Here is a 26,903-nt window from a genome sequence, read left to right on the forward strand (position 1 = left end):
ATATCATCCTGTGTTAATATCTCAGTATTTTCTGTGTAAACACTGCAGTTTCCTTAAGTGAATCTTTGCCTAGCATGTCTGTCTCTGGGATAAATTACATCAGCTGCAATATCATAACTGTAGTTTGAATTTCTTCTCCCTTTCTTGCCATAAGCATTATGAAATTTTAAACTTGTAGAGTATAAGAAGGTTGAATATTAACTTGGCCAATAATTACCACCATTAAAACCAGGAAATTCAAAAGCTGCAACTGTACAATACTATGGATTGAAGGTATCCAGAAACTGTGCAAACGGGATTCTTCTACCCATTTGTTTTTAATATTCTTTGAAGTATAAATCAATGCACTGCTCTTACCTTATCCTTCCCATTTGAGCATTAGTACAGAAGCATGAATATGCACCCCAGCCCAACAGCAGGTTCTGTTTTTAAGTGCCAGCATTGTTAACTGGCTCACTGCTGAATGCTATACTGGGTATGCTCAGCAAATACGTACCCAGCCAGTGTGAGAAAAGGTAAGCTGCCTGTCCTGATGTGTCACTTACTGGAATTGGCAACTTATAGACAAGAATTGGAGCAAGGAGGGTGAGCAGACTCCAGATCTGCTATTCAAAAATCGAATGAAGAAAGCGGTCCTTTCAGTAAGTGAATATATAATTCTCTGAGCAGGTAAGACAGGTCTCTCAGTGAGTACCTTTTTGTGACCTAGCACACCCCTGCATGCCAAATCATATCCATTCAAATTACTAAAAAAAAAAAAATCAGCCCAGAAAGAAACCACAAAACCCCCAAACCAACAAAAAAACCACAAACTCAAAAAAAAAAAAAAAAAGAGACTAGGCAGTTGTCTGCACATGAAGGAGCCAGATCTCCGAGGGGAGAAGTTTAAGCTTAAAGGACTAGAGAATGGTGTGCTTTAGCCTGTGGAGCTCATTGTTGTCAGCACCTGCTTTCTACAGTGGCAAGACCAAAAGAGACCTGAACGTTTCCACAAGCTCTGGAAAACGCATTATGTGACTATCCCCCTTCTAACCTCTTGGAATAATTGCTGCAGACTTTGTGGAAGATGCAAAAGAAGATCAGGACAATTTCAGTGCAAAACAGCTTAGTATAAACATATTACCCTGTTTCAGCATTCCCATTAAATATTTTTGATAGTAGCATTCTGTGTTAGATAGATGTCAGGTAAAATTGACGCTACTCCATGTAATAGGGTAGAAATTGGGTTGCTTTTTATCTTTTCTAAATGCAGTCTTGTATTAAAGCACTTAATAGGCGCAGTGCTATAAAAATATCCCCTTCCCATGAAAATTAGATTAACTATTTTAGTTCATGTATCTTTAATAAGGCAGTTCATTTGTGTGCTGCTGTCTGTCCTCATGCTACAGAGCAACCACAAGAGCTGTCATTACTGATCAATGTCCCTGAGCCCTGCAGCCAAGTGCTTTGATAACCCATCATGCTGGCACAGTGGAAATAGTGTCCTTCAGACTCAGATCAATATTTGTATCAATTATGTGTCTGCAGCTGATTAGAGTGAACAGAAACATGATCTACACCACTGAAATAGAGACTGTTTTTGAGATTTTTCTGTCCGTTCTTGGTCGATCTAAAACAGCGTTCTTCAAAATGTCTTTGTGGTTTATTTCCTTTATGCAGCATAGGGTGTTTAATTTTTTTCATTTGGTAGCTGTTGAGACTGAACATAGTACCCTTCTTGTTTCAGATTGCATTCTGTTGAGACTTCAGCACTGGTTTACTATCACTTACTGATTATCAGATGCTATAAAAAAGGGTCAAGTCACTGAAGATTACTGGTGTTAAATATTGCTGTGAACAGCCTCGTTCCAGTAGTATTTGTGGATCATTCTTTCATACCAGTGTTTTTTATTCCACAGGGTAAGAAAATCCAGAGTAAACTCTTATGCCTGAGGTACGCTTAGCAGTACTGTGGCGTGGGTTTTGTCTGCGGGCAGACACTTACGCATTTCCTAGGCTGCTCTGCTCTCAGCAGTCTCATAACTATACAATTAATGCACAATTTCTCTTCCTCTGTGGCTGAAGATAGCTCGTAACTTGATATGCATAAGAGGCCACTTAAGAGGGAGGGGGAGAAGATGATGAACAGTAGAGCAAAGCTGCAGGGGCCACTGAGGGCTGAAGATAGGAAAGAGCTGAGCTAAGGTGAATTCTTATGCAAAGGAAGCAGGTGTTGGGAGGTGTGTAAAGGGCAGGCTGAAAACTCACCTGCTTTGATACTGCTTGGAAAACTGTCACATAGAATATATAATAACTGTGCTCCACCTGCTTCTCCCGCGTAGCAGCAATAGGTTGGGCTTCTTCCCTTTTCCCAGGTGCCAGTTTTGACAAACTCTTTAGGACGAGAGGAAACGGCTTCAAGCTGCGCCAGGGGAAGATTAGGTTAGATATTAGGGAAAAACTTCATCACAGAAAGACTTGTCAAGCATTGGAACGGGCTGCCCAGGGAAGCGGTTGAGTCTCCAACCCTGGAGGTATTTAAAGAACGGATAGATGTGGTGCTTGAGGACATGGTATAGATGGACTTGGCACTGTTAGGTTAACAGTTGGACTCGATGATCTTAAGGGTCTTTTCCAACCTTAACGATTCTATGATTCTTAGAAACTCCTTTGCATTCGAGATACCCACACGTCTGATAAATTCACTTGATTCTGGCTGCTGGGTTCAGAGATGTTGTGAGGGGGTGACTGATGGGTGAATGGTTGGCTAGATGATAAAATTATGTGGAATGTCTCCTTAAGAGAGGCAAAGAGTACATTAGTGTGACAATGGGAAGCTCTTATGCAGGGCAAAATCTGCTCAGCGCCTGGCAACATTATTTAGTCCTTTCTTAGTTAACGTTTATGCAGTTGAAGACACAATGTGAATCAGATGAAGGTGTTTGAATCAAAAGTATCTAAACCTCCCCTTCTTGAGGAAACAGGTACACTATAAAGAATACCCTGAGAAGATCCTCTTCCACTGTAGCATTGGAACAACTCATTTAAAAATCCTTACCTTACCGTGATCAGGGTACTTACGTACAAATGTCATTTCTGTTAGTATCAGAAGACAACAACTCATTTTGTCCTTATACATAATTTTGACAAAGCTGATCAGGTTAGTTCTATAGAATGGTAATTTTTGTACAAACGGCAGATGATGTTTTAGGGATTTTTTTTTTTGATACTGTGGCATTGGAACAGCTAAGTAACAGCTCTCTGGCCCCGTGCTGGTAGGTCTCATAAGGTAGGTCCACTGCAAACCATAAGCACATGGTTCTGTTGCCCACTTTGCTTCAGGAGGTTCACCTGAGTTGAAGTATGTATGGGGAAAGTCTGGTTGATGTGATTTAGCTTTAGTCACACAAGGAATTCCAAGCTGACTTCAAAAAATTCAGTCAGCAATTCCTGGCATTTCTAACAAAGAACTGTTCAGATCACGTTCTTAGGCACAGTTTTCTTTCATCTCCGGCAGGGCAGATTCCTAATGCAGATGAGAGCATTTCGGACTGTAATGTGTAATTACAAGTTGAAGCACTAAATTCGTAGGTTGCTCATCTTGACCTGGTGATATTATAACCCTTTGCTTTTTCTAGGATTTTGCTTTGTGCAATAAAATATACTCTTGACTTAGCTTAGGTAACTAAATTTTTCCTTAGTGAAGACAAAGCAAAACCAAAGTTTTTGACAGCCATTTTATTGCTTTAAGAGTAATATGCTTGTCTTAAGTACCATTGCTTTTGATTCATGACTAATTGTCTATAAGTGTGCATGTTGTCTATTTATATTTGCATTTAGTTAATGCTGTGTGGGGTCAAATTTGAACAAGTGTTGTCACCTTCCTTTAATATCCTTCTCATTTCTCCCATGATTGTTCGTGGGTTTCTTTAAATGCTGTCTATCTGTAATATGTTTTGGAATTCAGGTTTATTTATAGAAAGAAGTATGAAAAGGGATGAGCCTCTGAGAAGTTACACTCTATTCCCCCTATGTTTCAGCATTCTGTATGATTTTAAATGCAACAAAAAACCTCAGAAAGCAGAAGCAATGAAATGTCTTGGCAGGAAACCACAGAGATTTGGGACTCTGAATTGCTGCTAGTGCCAGGTGTGCCAATGTAGGGAGCGTTTTTGTATTCCTTGAAATAAAACCCTTATCAGTGGCATTTTTATATCATTGTTTTGGATCTGGCTATCCTCTGACATTAACTATTTGGGCAAAGGAGAATTCTGTAAGATACTATGTTGAATGCCAGTCGTGCAGTTCCTGTGAAGTCACGTAACTAACCTGAATTTTCTCAATCACTGTCAGAAGTAATTCAGAGTCTGATGCTAACATTAAACATAAGAAAGGTAGAATCAGTAGTTTTACATGGAATATATAAAATAGAAGAAAATACATTATGCATGTCTCCAGATTGCTTCCAAATCTTTTCTAGTTGTAACATCACAAAAGTATGTTTTCCATGAAACTAATTTGTAAACTCTGGGGAGTAGGGTAGGATCGATCTCACTCGGGGTCTGCAGCACTCAAGAGGTTTCACACTAGAAGCTCCGTGGTTCTACAATAAAACAAATACATGTATGTTCTGTTGTTAGTAATTGGTGTTAAATGCTGAGTATAATTACTTCAAATGTGAAGATGTGATAGGGTCAGCATTTTGTTCAGAAATTTGTGGGTTTGGTGTTAGGAGTTTGCTCTGTGTTTTGTGGAAGTCCAGCACAATAGTGTTTGTGTGTGTCTACCTTATGTTTCCTAGATTTCTACCATTTGAAAAACTGAAGTTGTAGGGTTTTTTGGTTATCTATGCTGTGAATAATTCCAGTTAATGCGTGTCAATGAAATTTTTTTTTTTTTTCCCAGTCACCCAGCATGGGCACCCTGATGGGGGTGTATTTACCATGCATGCAGAATATCTTTGGGGTTATTCTCTTCCTTCGGCTGACTTGGATGGTAGGAATGGCTGGAGTTCTTCAGTCCTTTCTGATTGTATTACTTTGCTGCTGTTGTGTAAGTATATAGATAAAATAATGCATGTGACATAACCTCTGTGAAAGTATTGAGAAGCTTGGAGGGGCTGCATTGTAGATGCATGTGTAAAGAAAAAACAGATTTATGCTAGACACTTCTGCTGTGTTTGTAGCCATGTGATTTCTTTTTTTTTTTTTTTTCCTTTTTTTTTGCTAGTATTTCTAAGCTGGAAAACTGTATATAGTGTAGATACAGTCTTAAAAATGGTGTTTGTTCAGCAAACAGCTGTTTTCTGTGCCTGTCGCAGGTCATGGCTGCCTGCTTTGCTGGACTAGCTTTTGTTGGAATTTCAGCTCCGCAGATGGAGGGACACCTGCATTCCTTTATCTTGTTTTGTCTGCAGACACCCGTTATTTGACCTGATAAAGCAGTGGTCATCTCTCAAGCAAAAGTCTCAACAGCTTGATGATTAAATTCCTGCTGCCCTTGTTTTCTTGCAGATAATGACCTGTCAAGGCAGAATAAATAGAAATGTTGTATCCTATATGCAGTGGCAGCTTTGCTCTATCAAGAAATAAGTTATGTTTTAAAAAATGTTGTTGATACAATTGCTTCCTTTTCCTTGTTTTCCCCAGACTATGCTAACAACCATATCAATGAGTGCTATTGCCACAAATGGTGTTGTTCCAGGTACTTCTTGTTTTGTGTGTTTTGTTTTTGTTTGTTTGTTTTTTTTTTTTTTTTTAAAAAAAAGGTTGCTATTAGCTGTTAACAAGGTTTTATTCTACAGAAATTTGCTTAAACCAGGATACAAAGCCTGGATTCATATCTAGTATTTCTTCTTAGTACCAGTTAGGCTAAAGATTAATTTATTTGGTTTTTAGTTACCCCTGTGCTCACAACAAGATACTTTAATTGAACCCCCCAAAAGGCAGAGACACAGTGTGTAATTTTGTTCTGTTCTTGTTGTGGATATTTTACCATTTATGACAATGAATAAATGATAATTTTACTCTCATTTTCTTGTTTCATAGCTGGTGGCTCCTATTTCATGATATCCAGGTCATTAGGCCCAGAGTTTGGTGGAGCTGTAGGACTGTGCTTTTATTTGGGAACAACATTTGCAGGAGCAATGTATATCCTTGGTGCCATTGAGATTTTATTGGTGAGTAGTACTGGGGTAGTCCTGCTTTTAAGACAAATAGCATATAGAAAGTACCTCAGTATTCTTGTCCCATATTCGTATACACATTTACAGGTAGAGACAAGAAGGTCTCCAGTTTCTCGGTGTCCAGTTCTGTACCACTTAGTGCTTCCCTTTGGAAGTTGCACACTCTATGGGTATCCAGAATAGAAGCTCTCCTGAAAACGCAGATGGAAGTATGACTTAATCAAAGACACATGCTCATCATTGATAAAGTTGTCTCAGTTGTACCACTGAAATAGAATGGGCCATTTTCCCTTGACTTTTCCTATAAACTGAAGATTCCTGGTGAAGAGAATGTTGCAGATTGGAAAGTGATTTACGTTTCTAGTTGTAGGTACAAGATCACTACAGTAATATAGACAGAGTTCTGTTCCTGTGTTCCTTCAGCTTGTTTTCTTTCTGTTTCAGACATATATTGTGCCACAAGCAGCAATTTTTCATCCATCTGGTGCCCATGATGCATCCAGTGCTATGCTAAACAACATGAGGGTGTATGGAACTGTATTCCTCATCCTAATGGCAGTGGTGGTCTTTGTAGGCGTGAAATATGTTAACAAATTTGCTTCCCTCTTCTTGGCCTGCGTAGTAATATCCATACTGTCCATTTATGCTGGAGCTATCAAGTCCATCTTTGATCCACCTGAATTTCCGTGAGTAACATTTCTGGATGGGGGTGTAGCTTTGCCTACGGGTTTGGAAGGTGGGGTTCAATGGAAGGTACTTAAAATTTGAGCCTAATACATTGTCAAAGCTATCTTTTTTGTGAATTACGTCAGATTTTTTTTAGCTGTATATAGTAACAGTGATAGTCTTCCGCATGCAGAGCTTGTGAAGTAGAAGCTTCTTAGGCTACAATGAAAGCATTATTACATTCTTTAACTGTTCTCGGTAGAATGAAGTCTTGTGGTAAGTATACAGATTGATGGAGGCTGACATTTCTCTGCTTCCTGCAAAGACAATCTAGTACCTTAGCCTACGGCTGTTGAGTTAAATTTTAGCAAGAATTTTGCTGGGTTATTTATGGCAGTTAGTAGGAAGCAGTTTGGCAGGTCCATTTTCCCCAGGCCAGTCAGACATGATGTGCTGCCTTCGTGGTTGGAAACTGTGGTGGTGTGATGCAGCTGCTTGCTGAGAAATAGGGCATCTCTTAGGGATGTGGGAGGTGTGATGGTGGGGCCATGATGAGGCTCCAGCGGAATTTCCCCTTAGTCTGAAAGCAGGCTAGTCTGCCATATGAGTAGCCCTGCTCTCAACACAACATGTGCTCCTTGGCATGTTGGCAGTTAAACATGTAATATGGTTTCTTAAACTCAGAGCTGGAGCAGCAATAATGTGGATACATGTGTTTTACCAGAAAGGCAAACAGTGTTTCCTGATACTGCTGACAAGAGATGAATGGAATGGAAATAGAGGAGTTGAGTCTGCATAATTATTCACATCTTAAAATGTTGTGACCATAACTAAGTACTTGCAACCCTCAAGTGCTCCCTTTAGATATTTAGGGCCCAGTGATTATAATGTTTTACAACGGTGGCAGGTTTACAGCAGTAAAAATAAAACGATGTCTCTACCTCCCCCTCATTATCTCTTGGATTGTTCTTGAATGTTCTCCCTATCTTTCTTCCTTGGGCTGTATTCATTTTTCTTTTGTTCATCTAACTAGATATCATATTTATTTTTAATTCTGGAGGGGAAGGCTTCTCTGAAGTTACAGTTCACAGGCCTGCAAACCCTACAAAAATGGCCCTGTCTCTTCCATTTTCCTGGCTTTAGTGATTGATAAGACCTGTGAAACAATTAAGCTTATTAAAATATAAGAAACTTTTTTTTTCCTGTGGGTGAAACAATTGTGAAATTTTTTTCCTGTGGGTGAAACAATTGTGAAACAATTAAGCTTATTAAAATATAAGAAACTTTTTTTTTCTGGCACTGGGAAGAGAAGCTGAATGAACATTCAGTGGCAGCAAGCTGTTATGTTGTATCACCATGTCTTGTGGAACCATCTTTGGAGAAGTGGATTAAAAATTTTCAGTGCTGGAATAAACTATATCTGTGGTTAGGTGAAACACAACAGGCACCGGGGGATTTTAGCAATTATGCATAGTATCTTCTGACAAGAACCTTTGCTTATTGTGATTGAAATGTATGTTCCTAATTCTGAAGCTAAAATGTCAGGGGTCATTTGAGTGCTGCTATACAGAAACTAGGATAATGCGATTCCAAATATCTTTAGATATTCTAAATACCTAGTAATTTGAATGCTAGTATTCTTCAGATCTCGTCCACTCCAGTAGTTCTGTTTAACTGAATAAAAAAAGTGGCCTAATCTTTCCCTTTCATTGTTTAAGGTAAATTTAACAAATTCGGTAAATCACTCTGATGTAGCTTTTTATACCTCTCCCAGAATTGTTGGAAAAGTAGCTTTATACTTCTGACCCTTAAAGGAAACAGATACATGGTCTTTGTCCTGCTGCCACCATCTTTTTGAAGCTGAGAAATGATGCAGCGGACTAGAGCCACTTGAAGTTTCCATGATATGAAAGAAGAATTATGGGGAAGGGCAGATTTCATTTTCCCGGTACTGTAAAATAACACTGGTTTTCATGTTTCACCTCCAGGATTTGCATGTTGGGCAACAGGACTTTGTCAAGAGATCAGTTTGATGTTTGTGCCAAAACCATCGTTAAGGATAACATTACTGTGGCCTCTAAGCTTTGGGAGCTCTTCTGCCACAGTACAAACTTAACCACCGAGAACTGTGATGAATATTTCGTAATGAACAATGTCTCTGAGATAGCAGGAATTCCAGGAGCTGCTAGTGGCATTTTAAAAGGTATGATAGAATTTTTTTTTCCCTTAAAGAGAAGGCATGCTGGGCAGTTGAAATGAGTTGAACTGTTCCCTGCTGGTTAAGAAAGAGGGACTGAAGAAATGTAATTACAATGAAGAAAATTGTCTTCAATAAAGAAAACCAAGTCTTACAATCTTTAAAAAGAGTAGATGGCACTTTTGTCCTGATATAGTACTTGTCTGCTGTAAAATTGATTAAATTTACCTTCTACATCTCATAATTTCAGCAGAAAGTCAGCTATAATAATGAGCTATACTAACATGAGTAAGTTGTTGAAGTTTTTCAGAACCCTGTGTACCTATGACTCTCCATTTTAGACAGGTTAAGATTATGTCCTGAAAGATAAGAATACTTGTATAAAAACAGCATACCTCCTCCTTTGCCCGCTCCTGAATATAATATCATTGAAAAGTGTTCATTATTGAAATGAACTCCAGAGGACAGTTGCTTTGTGCAGGTGCCAAGTGCCTAAGGTTCCCGTTTTCACAGAAACCAGTAGTTTAGTTTCTAAAATGGACTTCGCATTTGTTAGTGAAATTTCAAATGCCAACCATATAATCCTGTAATTCTTCCACTGTCTAAAGAAAGAAAGCTGGTCAATATTGCTGCTTTGGATTCCCTGAGCTATTATGTGTGGGTGTGGTCGTTCATTAAAAATACTCAGTGTATTTATTGGGGTTAAAATAGATACAAAGTTAAAAGAATGTTACATTTAGTAATATTAAAGGATAAAAAGTGCTTAGACTCTGTAGGCTATTCATACGTATTTATTGGTTTTGTTACAGATGCCCTTGAAAGCATGCAATATAAATTTTCTTTCATGTAACTTGTATATGTCTTAATTTGTGTTGATCACCGAATTGTGTGAATTTCATTTGTAATCTTCAGTTGTAGACCCGTTATTAATGAGAACAGGTTTGAACTGAAACGTGCTTTTCTTTTCTGTGGTGTGATAATGACATTGAAGATAACTTATGGAGCAATTATTTGGAGAAAGGAGAGATACTGGAGAAAGCACATCACCCATCTGTTGATGTAGCAGGCCAGAAGAACAACCTTCATCTCTATGTGCTTTCAGATATAGCTACTTCATTCATGGTGCTGGTTGGCATCTTCTTCCCTTCAGTGACTGGTGAGAAGACTGGGACATAGAGTGCATCTTGGGTCTCTGAGCTTTCTTCTCTCCCTTGATCTTACATCCAAAATGTATTTTCAGGTATCATGGCTGGTTCAAACAGATCAGGGGACCTCAAAGATGCACAGAAATCCATTCCCGTTGGAACAATTCTTGCTATTGTCACCACATCACTAGTTTGTATCCTTTTAAAATTAGTAGAGTTTTGGCACATTGTAAGTGACTCAGATGAATGACTGTGTATCTGATTTGTGGAACTGCTTTCAGGTGCCTAAACTATCAGTGTGAGTATGATTGATCAGTGGGAGAAAACCCTCAAACAGTCCTTGAGCTGAAAGCATCAGAATTATTATCCTGTTGTTTTCTATCCCCCTTTTTGTGTTGGTTTTTTTGTTTTGTTCTTTTGCATTTCCTTTGCTTTTCTTTGCTATGCGGTGTCTGTACCTTTTCAGGCTGGTGGAATACAGGTTTATATTTTGTAGGATGCAGTGGAACATTAAGATGAGGGAAGGGTTTAAATGGCAGAGATCATAAATCTCAGTTTCTTAAAAAAAAAAAAAGGCCATTTAGTTTGAGTGACGGTTCTGTTTAATATCTTTATCAACAATCTGGACAAGGGGATCAAGTGCACCCTCAGTAAATTTGCAGATGACACCAGCTGCTCACCGGTACCAATGGATTTATGTATTTATTTTGAAACAAGATCATCTTACATCAGCTTACAGGGCTGTATTTTTTTCTTTTTTTCCCCTTGATTTTTAACACAGTCATCTGATTTAATGCTGTTCCATGATTATTAGCCACATCCCCAGCTGGCATGCGTGGAAGTGTTACAAACACGGTGCTCAGTAGTGAGCTCCACATAGCTGTGAATGACTCGTCGTTTCCCGCCTGTTTCCACTGAGACTGAAGTACTTAATTTGCAGAATATGAGGATGTTCCTCATACCAGATTTCTAGGTGCTGAGTGTGTGTTCAGAGGAACAGCCTTTGTCCCAGTTGAAGTTGCTGGGTTTTGTATGTGGTTCAACTCTTCAGGGCTTAGGACCGCAGGAGCTTTGCTTAGGAAAGACTGTCTTAATCTCTTCTCTTCTGCTAAAGAAGAGATGAAGCCAAGGTCTTTCAGCTTCAGCTAGCTGTTGGTGATCTGAACTACAATTTATCAACATAGGAGATTGAAAAAAAAGAAAAGACAGAAGGCAAGTAATATGAGCAACGACTGCAAAACTTCTTTGTAAGAGCTTTCTGAATAAATCCCACCCAGAGGGCAGCTGGCTGAGATGGTGACTCTCCTCGAAGTTCTGTTTTGAACCTGTTTTTTGCCAAACCTTGCCAAGCTGTAAATCAGGATCCCAGCTCACTTGTCCCAGCTTCTTAGGAGTGCTAAGTAACTTTTTCAGATGTTACTTTGGGAACTGACACTGTACCAAGAAGTCTGCGTTTCCTGTGAACGTAATAAACATCAGAAAGGTCGCAGATGTAACCCCCAGCTCTAGTGTTAAAATATTTACAGTTCAAAACTTATTTTGTGGCGGATAGCTTTATACCTAGATATTAATACGCCACCCAGTGGAAGGCTTACATCATAATTTTTAGGAGTGATCAATATTTTCCCTTTTATTACTCTCTGCATTTTACAATTGCCTTTTGGGGTACAGGGTAGAGTTTAGGACTTAACCATTCCTGTAGACTTAAATCACAAGATCAAAAACTTTACTGGAATGCCAGATCCAAAAAAACTGAAGTATTTGTACTCCCCAATGCAGTAGTAGTATGGTTTAATAACAAACCCAATATTCAAAGACTTATTGGCGATGTGAATGCCATCAGAGACCACAAAATGAGAAAGTGCAAGGTAATGGTTTGCTATATGTTCAAAATAAATTCAAAGGAACTAATTTTATATGTAAACATAATTTAATCTGCTACTATAGAACAGAAACTAATATTAAAATATCTTTGTTTTCTCTCTCCTCTTGTGTCTGAAGATATCTCCTTTATTGTAACATTTGCAACTATCTTTTTTAAAAATTGAAACTTAGAATAACAACTTTGTCACTTTAGTATGAGAAGGTATATATGAGCAGTGAGACATTAATTTACTCACCAGCTTTACCACGTACTTAGAGATGCTGCAGTGCAAATGCCGTAGGACAGAGGCACTTGTTGAACTTCCCACAATACTTTCTATGGTTGTTTTCATCTGCTATGTCTAAATAAATCCTGCTTCCTTAGCACACTCTGTACTCAAGACTTCAGTTGTGTATTATTATTTGGAGCCTGCATAGAAGGTGTCGTCCTGAGAGATAAGTAAGTTTTACTGCTTTAATGCTCTCCTTTCTTTCTTTCTTTTTCTTTCTTGCAGGGAAGTGTGTTCTTTCCCATCTTGTGCCCCTGCCCCCACTCCCCCCCCCCCCCCCCTTTTTTTTTTTGGCTTTTCCTTCTGGGTGCCTTTTAAACCATATTTGTATGTAAATTGTAAACAATGTTTTGGGAATCTTCTTGTATTCGACTTGATACAGATTTTTCCATCCTATGTCTTAATTCCGCCCCACCCCAAACCTATTTTGTCTTGTATCGACGTACCCTTTTCAGTTTCCAGGGGTACTCGTTCAAAGATCAGATCCCTAATAGTAAACTATAAATTCTATTTTTTTTCTCTTCCCTAGAGAAGCAAGATATGAAACAACTAAAATTCTCCCCCCCCCCCCCCCCTTTTTTTCCTTCCTTTTTTTCTTCTCCAGATGAACCTTAATTTTTTGCCTCATTCATTGTCTGCTTTTTGTTAATTGCTGAGTTTGGCAAAACTACCCTTTGCAAACTGTTTTCAGCTTCATTGCCATATGAGGTACTACTACTGATTTTTGTAAAAGTACTGGTGACATCAATAGTGTATGCCAAATAGCTGAAATGATTTGAGCCTACAGTATCTTAGCAAATAGCTCACAAAGTTGCTCTAATCTTTCTTGTGCTTGCTGACCACGGTCCCCTAAGTCAGCAACCAGTATAATGTACATTCCCTGACCTATGCCAAAGCAAAATCTTATAGGACAGGCAGGTAGCACTGATATATGTTGTATTACTCATAGTGGTATTCATAGGAAGAAGTATTTCCTCGTAGCATTTGTGATGATTTTCTTGCATAGAAACCAAATTAAGAAATGCAACCAGACATCTGTAACTGGACAAAGTTGGTATTTGGTTATCTCTGCTCTTGGATTATTATTTGTCAAACATTTCTGTCTGTAAACCCATTAACAGTGTTCCCAGTGCTAGAGTCTACAAGTACTTTTTCTGACAACTTCCCTCATGTTGATGGACTCTTTCCAGTGGACAAGCAATGAAGTGCTTGTGAATATAATTGTCTGAGAAAAAAACCCGCAACCAAACCAAACCAACCAACCAACCAAAAAACCCCCAAAGGCTTCTGTAGGGATGTCTGATACTGCGTTGTATTGGGTGTGTTAAACATTAAACTTCCTGTTTTGTTAAGAACTGCATCTTTCTTGGTGAAAGTGGAAGATAATGTTGTGATAATAATGTAAGAGTTTTATGATATATAATCAAAAGAAATTTTTTGAATTGTTGAAATCAGGCTGCAGACACTTCCTATCTGTGTATCAAAAGTAACTCAGCTTGTTTGCTACTTCCTACATTTCCTAATCAAGAAAATATGTAATATTTAATAATATTTAAATGACATCTTAAAACTGACCCAAAAAACCAAACGTGAGGGTCAAAATACTCCTTTGAATGTCTGGCTGTTCCTCTCCGCAGGTATGGCGATGCAGTGAACAAGAACTTAGTGGTGGGCACCCTTTCATGGCCCTCACCATGGGTCATTGTGATAGGATCCTTCTTCTCTACCTGCGGAGCAGGTTTACAGAGCCTTACCGGAGCCCCCCGGCTGTTGCAGGCGATAGCAAAGGACAACATCATTCCTTTCCTCTGGGTTTGTACATCTTTTAAAAAACAAAACAAAACAAAACAAAACAACAACAAAAAAAAAACCACAAAACAAAAGGCATTCTGTACATAGTAACTAGCCAGCTATTTGACTTTATGCTCTTGGAAATCAGGTTTGTTTTCCCTAATTTGTTCAGCATTGAAGTGAAGGTCAATATTTTTTTATTTTAATGCTTTGTTTACTTTTGTTAAAAACTAGGAATAATCTTAAAGGAGTTTGAATAGACATATATGGTAATTTTATAAAGAAGTCTAACATCTAATTCAGTGAAGCACAGAAAGCTATTAGAATAACTTGACTCCTTGCTCTAGAGAAAAAAGTATGTAGGAAAATTACTATTGTTTTTTAAAATGTAAATTTTTTTTTTTTCTTCATTATAACCTTATGAAATACTTGGAAGATTTGCTTAATGTTTCTGTTTCTTCAGATTTTTGGTCATGGAAAAGCGAATGGTGAACCGACATGGGCTCTTCTGTTAACAGCATTAATTGCTGAGCTGGGAATCCTTATTGCTTCACTTGACATGGTGGCCCCAATTCTCTCAATGTAAGAAACAGGGTGGTTGCTATTTAAGGAAAAGAAAAAAGCAGGGGCGGAGGGAGAGCGATACTCTTAAGTTTTGCTAATTTGATTGTCTTTCAGAACCATGTATTAAACCAGTAAAGCAAATAACTGGAGCACGAGTTCCACTTTTATTATTTCTATGAATTCTCTGACTTCGGGCTCTACATGTAAATCTATTTGTTTCTCCTCTGGAGTATTCTGTGAATAAATATGTTTTTAGTATAGCTGGATTGTTGTTTTCTTTGGGAAAATGTTATTTTTGTCACAGAACAAAGATAGCGATGATGTTGTGGATAGATCTAACAAGATCCAGTTAAACTGTTGTAACTACTTTATACTGATGGTTCAGGCTAGTAAAAATCAGAGGGATAGTCACACGTGACACGTATTTTGACTGTAAATCATTCACATGATTATAATACGTGCCAGAATCTATAAATGTGTGTGCTAAAAGGTTTTGTACTTTTTTTGCTCCTGCAGGTTTTTCCTGATGTGTTACCTCTTTGTTAATCTAGCATGTGCGGTACAAACACTTCTTAGAACTCCAAACTGGCGGCCCCGATTTAAATACTATCACTGGTAAGCAAAAGGCCAGCACGCTAAACGCCCGGTCTGTAAACTACAGTGTGGGTTTTAGAAGAACTCCCTCCATGAGGGTTTTGGGCATCTTTTGTTTCCCTAGATATCAGTTCTAGACAAGAGTATGTTGATGTAATATTCATAGTGGACCAGACCCAGATATTTAATGGCATGAGAGTTTCATTCCAACAACAGGTTACTAAAACTGTTGGGGACTGAGGAGATTCACTGGAAGCTTTACTTTCACTGCCAGTTCAGAACAGACAATTTAAAGAAAAAAGAGCAAGAGAATAATTGACTTGTTCTTGATCTTGTCTACCCCACTACTCACTAATATCTTTGCTTTTTGTTTCAGGGCCCTCTCATTTTTAGGCATGAGTATTTGCCTGGCACTGATGTTCATCTCATCTTGGTATTATGCTTTGGTAGCTATGCTTATTGCAGGCATGATTTACAAGTACATTGAATACCAAGGGTAAGTATTAACTAGATAGAAAAGGGTAGGAAGGAGATTGGGTCTATTTTTTTATGAATTATCGCTAGCCTTCACATTCGGAGAAGGATCTGTCCAGAGATAGACTTAGAGGGCTTCCCTTATTAGTTCATTTTTTTCATTGTTTTACTGTGTCAGTGCTAAACAAAAGCCCCTGAAGTGCTTTGTTGTTAAGCCTCTAAAGGTGTTTGGTGAAACTTAAGAGTCACAGGAAGCAGAAACCCTGGCTGGGATCTACCTTTCTGCTGTCTGTCGCACACAATTACTTCAGGCCCTGAACACCTGAAGGCAGCCGCATTATTCCAATTTACCTGGTGCAAAGGTCTGTCTAGAGCAGTCCTTGAAAAGCTGAATCTGCAGGTTAGGTTGCCCGAGATTGTTATATCCGATGGAGTCAGGCTGTAGTATGGCTGTATAACTTAATTTTAACAAATCAGGTATTGAAGTGCCTGTTTATGCTTGGGACACATTCTCTGTAGCGGAGTGTTGATTACAAATTAAACGCAGAATGTGTTGTGCTACCACAGTGTTGTAGTATACATTTGACTGAAACATTTGCATTTCTCTCGCGTGATAAGTGGTATCACAAACATACATGTACAAATGATAAATGTACATGCGATGCATGCTATGTATCACGTTATTAAACTCATTATAAGGTAATGATTTCTCTATAGCATGACTGTAAGTGTGCAATTAAACCATATGTTGGCTAAATTGTGTGTTCTTCACAGTGCAGAGAAGGAATGGGGTGATGGTATCCGAGGTCTTTCACTCAGCGCAGCAAGATATGCCTTACTCAGACTGGAGGAGGGCCCTCCACACACAAAGAACTGGAGGTACTAATTTTAGACTAATAAGATGCACTGTCATGATTATCACTTAAGGAATTAAACTGAACTCCAAACAAGATGGTTTTGGTCGGTGTGAATGAATTTAAATGCCCAGAATATTAAAAAAAAGAAAGTGTTGAGTCTGAGGCAAGCTGCCCTGTCACTGCCCAAGCCCTGCTGTGTGGGCCCTGTATGGGCCCAGCTTTCGTGTCCTTTGGATCGTTAATCAACCTCTGAATTGGTGAATTCAGAAGTAGAACTTGGGGAAACTGTGGAGGTCTCAGAGTACAGAGGTCCAGAGGCCAGTGGTAATTTGCACTGGGGGCACAAAGAAGTGAATGCTATCATTCTAGGATTAAAAACTGGAACAGTGGCCAACATTTCTCCCTCTGGCTTTATGTGTTGAAGACAGATTAAGTGGGCAAGAACCCTCCTCTCAGTTACGCATTGCACAACTTTAGGCTCTGAAGAAGAGGACTAGGAATCTACATAAATCTTTTTATACTTGCTCAACCATAGCTTAAGAGAGAAAATAATTTAATTGATGTGTAGCAATGCCTTAAGGGACAGAAAGTAGGTGGGATCTGTGTTTAGATGAAAATATTCATGTTTCCCAACTGTTTGGCACAAGTATCCAGAGAGATCTGGAAGGACAGCCTTGCAGTATGAACACAGTGTGTGCTCTAATAGTGCTTAAAAGAGCCTTGAAAATCAACTGCGTAAAAAAGACACTAATGCAAGCCTCTTAAGGTAAGTACATGAATGGGTTTTATGACTGTCAAAGCAATGCAGCAGCAGAATTCCCTCAATGCTTCAAAGCTGCTTTGAATCAAGAGAAATAAAACATTAATTAAAACCTTTCTAATGTGTGAGATACAGAAAGAATGTACTGTTTCAGAGTAAATATTCAAGCACAATTAAAGTGATGACAGGGCAGTTTTTTAGAATTGTTTTTGATAAAGCCTTAGTAAAAAATACATTCCCTTTTTTATTTTCTCCAGGCCTCAGTTGCTGGTGCTTCTGAAACTTGATGAAGATTTGCATGTAAAATACCCTAGATTGTTAACGTTTGCATCTCAGCTGAAAGCTGGCAAAGGTTTGACTATCATAGGATCAGTGATCCAAGGGAATTTCTTGGAAACTTATGGAGAAGCCCAGGCTGCTGAACAGGTTAGTGTCTTAAACAAATTCCTAAAGTAAAAAGGGGTGAGGGGTAGATAACTTAAAAGTTTCATAATCATACATGGAAAAAAGCGCATCAGTAAGGCTTCCATGAAATACAGGACTAGTTGAGTAATACTACAGCTGTTCAGTAAAGGGCTTGCAAACATGATTCAGCTGCCAGTTCTGGCTTTGGGAATATAATAAGATCAATGCTTGCGACTTGTGTAAACAGCCTTCCTGCGTGAAACTGTCTTCATTTATAAGAAGTTATTACTATGGAAGTTTATGTATGCTGATTAATGGAGGGAAGAGGACTATTTATTTTTCTGAACACACATTTCAATAACTGTCACTTATTACAAACTTAGCGAATGTGCTCTGTCTCTTTCAGTGTGGTGATAAATTGATTACAAAAAGCATTGAAGGATGGTCCTGAAAATTTGTTAATAAATCATTTCATCTTCCTCACTGTATAAACATGACACCATAGACCTGTTTGTATAGTAACTGCACATTGCTGTTTTCTTCCCCAGAGGCTTTTTGTACAGGAAAACTGTTATAAAGGGAAAAGTAATTCATAGGCCTATGTGTTGACCAAGTTTGTTTAGTTTTTAAACAAATAAAGGGTATGGTGGTTTTGATAGGTGTGGGGGTTTGGTGCTTATATTTGTAAATTGAATGTAATAACACAGCGTGTTACATAGAAATCTGAAACTGGAAATCTGAATGAAGTTAATTCACTTTGGGTTTAAAAAGGTGAGTGTTTCAGGATTAGAAAATGGAAAGTGACATAGTAATACAGATATTGCTAACTGCTACTCTGAATAAGAGATTATAGTGCAAACAGAAAACCCCTTAATCTGTTAGAAATAATTGTGTTTGGAAGGGAACTATGTGTGTTTTAAACAAGTATTATTCACAATTAGTTGGTATTTTCTCTTCTGTTTAATTAAGGAAAGCAGATGAGCAGAACTTTGCTTTGAAATGTGTTTTACGTGTGGACGTATGAACCAGGAATTTACATTGTAATCACACGATAGAGAAATACTTAGTTCCTTTTGGTTGTGAGGTTTTTCCTTGTCTGTCTTGCAGACTATTAAGAATATGATGGACATTGAGAAGGTGAAAGGATTTTGTCAAGTAGTTGTAGCCAATAAAGTTCGAGAAGGAATTGCTCACTTGATCCAGTCCTGTGGACTAGGTGGCATGAAGCATAATACCGTGGTTTTGGGATGGCCGTATGGCTGGAGACAAAGTGAAGATCCAAGGTCATGGAAGACATTTATAGGTGAGCTTTAAAGGTTCTGTGTGATCAAACGTTGTGAACAGAGATGTTTATTACGCATATGATACACACAGGGGACTTTAACAGAATCCTTGTGAAATTCGTTTTCGTTTTTAGTCTGTTTTTTCTAGTATTGATTGTGAAGTAGATAATTTCTCACAAAACTGCTCTATTTTGAACTACGACTTCTTGTAGGTAAAAGACCTGTGAAAGGTCTTCAAAGATTAATCTAGCAGCTAAAATTCGTCTGTCTAATGAATGCTTAAAAAATCATGGACTTGAGAGGTACTGTTTTTATGGCAAACCATGATTTGTTTCCTACATAATCTTTGTCCTTTCACTGGTCCTAACCTACCCATCTCTCTCCACTACTGGAGCTAACACTCTCCTTGCCTATATCCCTCTCCTTCCCCTGTGGTCCAGTTACTTAACGCAGTCAAATTAGAACAGAGCAGATGCTTTCTCCTCATACTTTGCTTTGAAGATTGCTGCTTTTGTTTCAAACATGAAATAGGGCTTGTGTTCCTGTAAGTCTGCTTTATCCTAGCTTTGTCCTTTGGTCCAACCTGTCTATACAAGCCTTGCTGTACCTACTTTTCTTTACGTAAGTGATGACTTTTATGGTTTGCTGACATTTGCTCAGTGAGTAACTTTTTTTTTCTTTAAACCATAGCTCACTCTGGCAGAATTGGAAGTAACTGTCTGTTCTTCCCCTTTTGGGCAGGTACTGTTCGCTGCACAACTGCAGCTCATCTCGCACTGCTGGTTCCCAAAAATGTGTCTTTCTACCCCAGCAACCATGAGCGTTACAATGAAGGCAACATTGACGTGTGGTGGATTGTGCATGATGGAGGCATGTTGATGTTGCTTCCTTTTCTTCTCAAACAGCACAAAGTAAGGAGCTAGCCAAAGAATGTTTGTCAGCCAACTACTTCTGTGTGCATTACTTTAAAGAAACAAGGTCCAGTAGTGGAGCCTGTATTGATAAACAGGAGTGGATATATTGACAAGTTTCTGGTTTGTAGGGCAAAATGTTATTGGTTCAAATACTGAGAGTTTGCGTTCCCTCACCAGGTTTGGAGAAAATGCAAAATGAGAATTTTTACTGTAGCTCAGATGGATGATAACAGCATCCAGATGAAGAAGGACTTGGCTACTTTCCTCTATCAACTCCGAATAGAGGCAGAGGTAGAAGTGGTAGAAATGGTAAGGGATTTGAGCCTGTTTTCCACTTTATGGTGCAAATGGTGGTATGTGGTTATAACTTGATTACAAGCACAGTATTTTTTTTCTTATTTCTGCAGCACAATAGCGATATCTCAGCATATACTTATGAGAGAACTCTTATGATGGAGCAGAGATCTCAGATGCTGAGGCAAATGAGGCTGACAAAAACAGAGAGGGAAAGGGAGGTATGTAATTTGTGGTTGATTTGCTATGGGCTGCTGAGGTGGATGACACAAAGTGCCTTCCTGGTAGTGTTTTATATAGCCGCTGCTCAAATTTAACTCCTGTGTTCTAAAGATGCAAGGAAATACCTCTAGTGTAGCTTTTTTGTTTCCCAAAATTGCATGTAGTCATTGAATAGCCTGGCTGTACTTGCAAAACCATGCTAGAAATTATTTGTTTTGGGGGAAAATGATGGCAGCGTATACACTGTAGCATACACTGTATACATTTGTGTGTTCCCCTTTGTGATGTAAATGCTTGGTGATGACTTGACGATGTAAGTCTCATCCCTTTCTTGACCTTCTTTTTTGCTTTATATGGGATGTCTGGGGTTTGTCCCAATTCATAGCATATCCTGTTTTCCTACTGAAGATTTCATTCCCGTTTGGACTGTTAGGACACATAGCTATGAAGGGTGCAAATGATCTAATTTTTCTGCATGTGTTTGTCCAACTTTTTTTTGTTGTCACTTCTGAGTCAGACTTGTCCATTGTTTCAGACCATGTCATGATGTGGGATAGCCTGTCTTTTTTTCTTGTATAGATACAGGCCTCTGTTAGACCAAATTCTGCACAGCTTACACCCATCAAAACCGTTTAAAGTCAGTTTGGTATGTAGGATTATTGGCTAGGGCAGATGCTTGGTATCAGAGCTGTCCTAAATGCTAAATTGACTGTACAAAATAAAGGATACAATGGAACAAAAAGTCTTTCATTGCTTCAACAAAACCAGAGAACGTAAAATAAAGTCTCTGAGTTCACTGTGTCATTCATGTGCTCTCTAGGCTCAGCTGGTAAAGGACAGACATTCAATAGCACGTCTGGAGAGCCTCTACTCAGATGAAGAAGATGAGGGCGACCCAGTTCCTGAGAACATCCAGATGACCTGGACAAAAGAGAAATGTGATGCTGAGAAGCGGAACCGAGGCACTGCTGTGGGAAGCTTTAGAGATCTCATCAGCATTAAGCCGTGAGTCTTGTCAAACAGCTTGCACCTCCTGAAACTCTGGATGTGCCATGCTTTTATCTTTTGTCTCCTAATCCTTGGTTTAGACTTGTGCAATAAACATTGAGACCTGACTACTGAAAAGACAGCAGTTAGCCTCCTGAGAAATCTCTAACCAATTAAATGTGGCACACATCTCTCAATATTTTACTAGGTATAGTCAAATTCTAAGTTGGAGCTGTTAAATCCTATTATAACTTTCCTCCTGTCTCCCAAATACCTCAACAGAACACATAATTAAAAACTAGACTGATAATTTCACTAATCTAATGAGTAGTGGGGATGTTTCACGCAGCAAGGAAGCAGCTGTGGAGATGGTGATGAATGACTGTGAATAGAATATGTGTGTGATAAAACCCTCTTAAGACAGACGTGCTGTTGAAGGAGCACTGACACGTAACAGCACCGTTAGTATTACCATGCGTGTGCCCCTTGAATAGCTACAAGTAAAGCTCTATTTGTGGCTTTGTATAAAAACGTGTGAATCTCCTGTGACCTCTTTGATGTACTACGTCTTACACGAAGAGCTCACTCAGTCAGCTTTGCATACTTGGCAAGTTCCAGATTCTTCTTCCTAATAAATCGGTGAGAATTCAAATCTGGTTTAGGATGAATCATACGTAGTTCATGTACTGTAGACATTCTGCTGAATTTGGTGTTAACTACCTGTACTTTTTCCTCTTCCATGCTTTCAGAGAGTGGGAAAACTTGTAAGTTTGTTATTTAACTTAGAAGTACCTTAAGATGGTTGAGAGGGAAGACTTCATCTTCTCAACTAAAAGCAGGAAAACTATATGTAATTATGGAAGAAAAGGAGTTATAGTTGAGCAGTCTTAGCAAAGTTTTTAAAGGGAGCAGGATTAGCCACTTACACTAAGTATCATTCTAAATAGCATGTAATAAACTACAAGAGTTGTCCTAACAAGAACTAAGTCAGGATAGAAAACAATTACAAGTCTGAACCTATTTTCTTAAGGAGAGTATGACACAAGAAGTGGGAAACATCCCTTGTTTAGAGAAGCTCTTGTTCCACAACACTGCTATAATGTTATTTCTGGCAGTTTCTGGACACTAAACAAACCCTTTCTTACAGCCTACACCTTCAAATCACTGGGGAGATGCCAATTTTAAATGTCACTTCAGAGAATACCAAACCTTTAGTTTTCCATTGCTTTTCCAAAACTATGCGTAGTTAACAACAGTATATTGTTTCTGGCGCTGGATTCTGCCTCGCTTCCTGTAGACGTACAGGAACACAGCCTCTGTGTTGGCCCTGGCTTTCTGAAGCTGACGTGGTGAGGACCGAGGATGTCCTTGCTCTAAATTACATAAGAACATGAAATAACAGAGAGGTAATTCAAAGTGGGTAAATTGTGGTGTTAGTATAATAAACATGATTCTTACCATTGCATCTTCTCTTTTATGTATGTATAAAATATTTCTTTGCAAACCAAAATATTTGGAAGAGCAGCAAGGTTACTAAAGACTTTCACTCATAACATGTAAAGCTGAATTAACAAAACTACAGATTGATATTTGATTTGTTTCTACTAATACTTGTTTTTAATATATAAAAATGAAGAAAAGAACAAGTGGAAAATCCTCAAAGCTGCAAATATATTCTGCCTTTGAGAAGTCTATTCCTGTATTGTTTTTCCTTTTATGTTACCAAAATAATCATTAATTTCCTGTAGGAAGGAAATATTCCCTGGCTCAAACTCCCCAAAGGATACTTTACAGTTCTCTTACTGCATGAATTGATGTTATTTTGTGATGATATATTCCGAATAATTAATCCTGTTACCTCTCTTAGCCTGGAATCTTAAGGAGCAGAGGCTTATGAGATCATGCTGCATCTATTCCCTTCTCTCCCATAACTTTTGAACCAAGTGGCTACTCAAATTTGAAAGCATGATTGAGATTTTTAAAGATACTTGGGTCATAAGTTTTTCTTTCAAATAGCCAGGCAGAGAGGTTGATTAGTTTCCAACCGAAGGAAAGGTTAAAATCCTTATTATACACCAGAAAAGCCCCATAAGCAGGCACACATCCAGCCGTTGTAGGCTGTGTTCCAGCCTACGAATCTGTAGGAAACCAGGCTTTCTCTGGAGATGTCAACTGCTGTTCAACACAAAAAGACAAGTGCACTGATGGGAAGGAGTTTTCCGGTACTGAGTCCAGAGAGGTTCATGCTCTGTGCTGCCATGGGAGTGAGGGGATCTGGAGAGGCTGCCAGAAGGGAAGGCTCTGCAGTCACAAGCGTCCACGGTCAAAGACCAATTTGTCCTTGTCCAAATGCGTTTAAATTTCTTATGCAAGACTGTAAATCATCTTTATAAAACGTGCTTCTTGAAGAGCAATATAACTTCGTAAACTGGATACTTAACTCCAGGGATCTTAAAACTGATGGACTAGCAGTACCTGAAGAACTCTGTGAAATCTCTGTTGTATCTTCATCATTAAGTTTGAAAAATTTTACTCTGTGTTGCCATTTAACAGGGTATTTAGGAGATTTCAGGTATGCTTTTAAGGGCCTTTTTAATAGTTCAGTTTTCAGAGGCACGTTTGTAACAGTAAGTCTGAATGTGCTTCTTCTACAGGAACCAGTCTAATGTCCGAAGAATGCACACAGCAGTGAAGCTCAATGAAGTTATTGTAAATAGATCCCATGATGCCAGACTTGTTCTCCTCAACATGCCTGGTCCTCCAAAGAATACTGATGGTGATGAAAACTGTATCCTTTCAGGCAAGGCCTGGTCCACGTAGAAGATCTTCATTTAATCTGCGCTCTTGAATTAATTTTGCCACAAATGCTGCCAAGCTGTAATATGTGACGAAGTGTCCACTGAGCAGCAGGTACTGGCTCGTGGCTGTTATGTAGTGATTACCTGAAGTCTTAAGCTGCCACTGGTTGCTCTGGAAGCCTTGTAGGTTTGAAATCAGTCTTGTCTAAATTCTTACTTGATTTAATTTTTTTATTCATTTAATTTAATTATCAATAGTGGATGTAGCAGATGTTTAAGGCAGCATTCACAGCAGGCAGCGCTCTGGGCAGGGCGATGTCTGAACTCGAGTGACGAGAAGCCCTGAAGGAGAGTGTGTATCTCAGGCATAGCTCACACATCAGAATTTGGGAGCTTAGCTCCAAGTGCAATGCTCCGGTAAGGTTAAAATTCAAACCCACGGTAGGTAGGCACTTAGAGGGATACCTGCACCGTGCCTCTGAGCAAGGCCAGAGCTGAGAGTTGTGATCTGGTGAGCCTGTTGGCACCGCAGTTCTCCGTCCACAGCTGCTCTTCAGCCTTGGTTTGTACCATTAAATTAGCAAGCCTTTCACTGGCCTGGGCCAAAAAAATCTATGTCACGAGTCACAAATCACAGACCAAACGATTGTTTTCTCCTAAATCTAGATAGCAGTAACATCTGTTTCACAACAGTGTGCTGGCCAAAGAAAGGATAAAAACATTCCTCGTAGCATAAGGGGGTTTCAACCACAGCTACTGCAGCTCAGGAGAGATTTTAAACTTGAGGTTTTGGGTGAGGATGCTTATTCCTTCACCCTTCCCTGGAGAGGCTGAGCCACTGTGATTGAAAAGCACTCAATAGTCATGGAGAGTGGCTGGGAGGGAGTGTGACCGTGTAACCTGGTGCCACCAGCATCACCGCAGCGGCGCGTTCGTTTTGGAGCCGGCTGAAACTGGCTCTGTCCAACATGGGGACAGCCCCTGGTCTCATCTCACAGAGGCTGCCCCTGCAGCCTCCCCGCTACCACAGCCTTGCCACAGAAACCCAATACAGAGGCTAACCGCTGTGTATTTTGGTTTTGATACTTCTTTTGTCCTTAACTTCATTGAAACAGACATGGAGTTTCTTGAAGTCTTGACTGAGGGTCTGGAGAGAGTATTACTTGTTCGAGGCGGCGGCCGAGAAGTCATCACAATTTACTCCTGATTAGTACAAGCTTCTAACGCTGGTCTATATTTACCTTCTTGGTGATAATGGACATTCCAGTTTTAAATGGAGAAGAAAAAAAGGTTTTTTGCCTAACTTTCTCCTCATCCAGTCCTGTTCATTGTCTTTCCATTTGCAACATACATATCTTTTGGGATTGCTGTATCGTTACACCATCCAATTAGCAACATAAGTTAATTGTGAAGCTGCCACGTTATTCAGTTTCTGCTTTGGTACTCCAGCATTTGTGCATCTAGTTCTAACACTAAACCTATTTTTAGTCAGCACTGCTATGTGCAGTATTTTTAGTAACTGTATGTAAAGTTAGGACATGAAAGCCAGTTACTGTAAAAAGATTTTAAAAGCTTTTTATATTAGGTTTGGGGAATAGAATTACATTATATAGCAGCTAGTTTCTGCTGAAGTTCAGCTCTAAAGCATTTTCTAAGAGCACACTAAATTGTAAGAGAGGACTGAAAAAGCTTTGTTTTTCTGGGTTTATTTCCAGAACTAAACTCAGTATTGGATAAGAATTTATACTTTTAATACATTTATTGATAGAGATTTAAATAAATTATGTTGATATAGTTGAAATTATGTATGTAGCTTGCTACAAATTGTGTTGCTTCTGAGACTTGAGGTTCTGTGAGGCCAGATCCCTATTTATTTTTGTATTTATTTGTCAGAAATATTGGATACGCAGATGCAGACTGTTTAGGATAACAGAGATCTCACAATAAATTCTGAATCGTCAGTGGATTGAAGGACCAGTCCTGTGCAGTTCTTCCATGCTTTAAATTTCTTGCAGACCATTCATCAAAGTACATTGAGCATGTTGGAGTCCCGTCTGTAGAGCCAGGTGCTACGCTGCACGCACAGCGATGGGATTGCACTTGCACGAGTACAGGGGACCTGCTCCTTCATTGTATGCTTTATGCCCTTAGAGGAAAAAAGAAGAAAAGACAACCTATATTAACCAATAAGTCTCTGGAGCTTTTATCAAGCCCCTTGAGTTGTACTTTATGTACAGAACATTCGTATTTTTTCAATAAAATGTTGCATACACTTTGAACCTATTCTCTGTTCTGTGTGCTATGGTGAATTACCTAGGAAAACCCCATCTGTCCTTCCCTGCGCAGAACTGCTGTGATCTGACTTCAGCGCATCAGCACCGGTGGATCCGCTGTGTGAGGGGAAGGTGGTGGAAAGGTGTTGGTGCTCCCCCAAATGGCACAAGTCCTGCACTGTGGAGGTGCCAGCTTAGTCTTTAAAGCAGCCTGGTGGCATGCCTCAGTGAGTAAAGGCTTCTGGGTCTGGAGTTACTACCCTATGCAACAGCCAGGCAGAACTCTGTACCTGTAGACTATGAAACACATGCAAGCCGGCACCCCCTCAAGATTTCTGGCTGACTGGGAAAGCAGTAATCCCA

At 39.1% G+C, this 26,903-nt stretch overlaps 1 protein-coding gene across 3 annotated transcripts in view; it reads left to right on the forward strand.

Annotated features, from left to right (window-relative positions):
* Nucleotides 1–26,550, forward strand: part of SLC12A4 (solute carrier family 12 member 4) — a gene marked incomplete at its 5' end in the record, with an annotated part of 50,441 nt that extends 23,891 nt beyond the window's left edge. For all 3 annotated transcript variants that reach the window (XM_082319661.1, XM_082319663.1, XM_082319662.1), the window contains 21 exons: nt 4,885–5,031; nt 5,628–5,682; nt 6,027–6,157; nt 6,608–6,849; nt 8,818–9,032; nt 10,018–10,182; nt 10,267–10,365; nt 12,437–12,494; nt 13,962–14,136; nt 14,579–14,697; nt 15,196–15,294; nt 15,650–15,769; nt 16,522–16,626; nt 17,622–17,790; nt 18,877–19,072; nt 19,794–19,963; nt 20,144–20,275; nt 20,374–20,481; nt 21,303–21,487; nt 24,124–24,257; nt 25,383–26,550. In XM_082319661.1, coding sequence (XP_082175787.1) covers nt 4,885–5,031; nt 5,628–5,682; nt 6,027–6,157; nt 6,608–6,849; nt 8,818–9,032; nt 10,018–10,182; nt 10,267–10,365; nt 12,437–12,494; nt 13,962–14,136; nt 14,579–14,697; nt 15,196–15,294; nt 15,650–15,769; nt 16,522–16,626; nt 17,622–17,790; nt 18,877–19,072; nt 19,794–19,963; nt 20,144–20,275; nt 20,374–20,481; nt 21,303–21,487; nt 24,124–24,257; nt 25,383–25,474 — 2,916 coding nt within the window. In that variant the 3' untranslated portion in view covers nt 25,475–26,550. The remainder of the gene's footprint in view (nt 1–4,884; nt 5,032–5,627; nt 5,683–6,026; nt 6,158–6,607; nt 6,850–8,817; nt 9,033–10,017; nt 10,183–10,266; nt 10,366–12,436; nt 12,495–13,961; nt 14,137–14,578; nt 14,698–15,195; nt 15,295–15,649; nt 15,770–16,521; nt 16,627–17,621; nt 17,791–18,876; nt 19,073–19,793; nt 19,964–20,143; nt 20,276–20,373; nt 20,482–21,302; nt 21,488–24,123; nt 24,258–25,382) is intronic.
* Nucleotides 26,551–26,903: the final 353 nt, after the last annotated feature.

The sequence above is a fragment of the Platalea leucorodia genome (genome assembly GCF_965183815.1).
Source record: "Platalea leucorodia genome assembly, chromosome: 8".
NCBI classification, from domain to species: Eukaryota; Metazoa; Chordata; class Aves; order Pelecaniformes; family Threskiornithidae; genus Platalea; species Platalea leucorodia.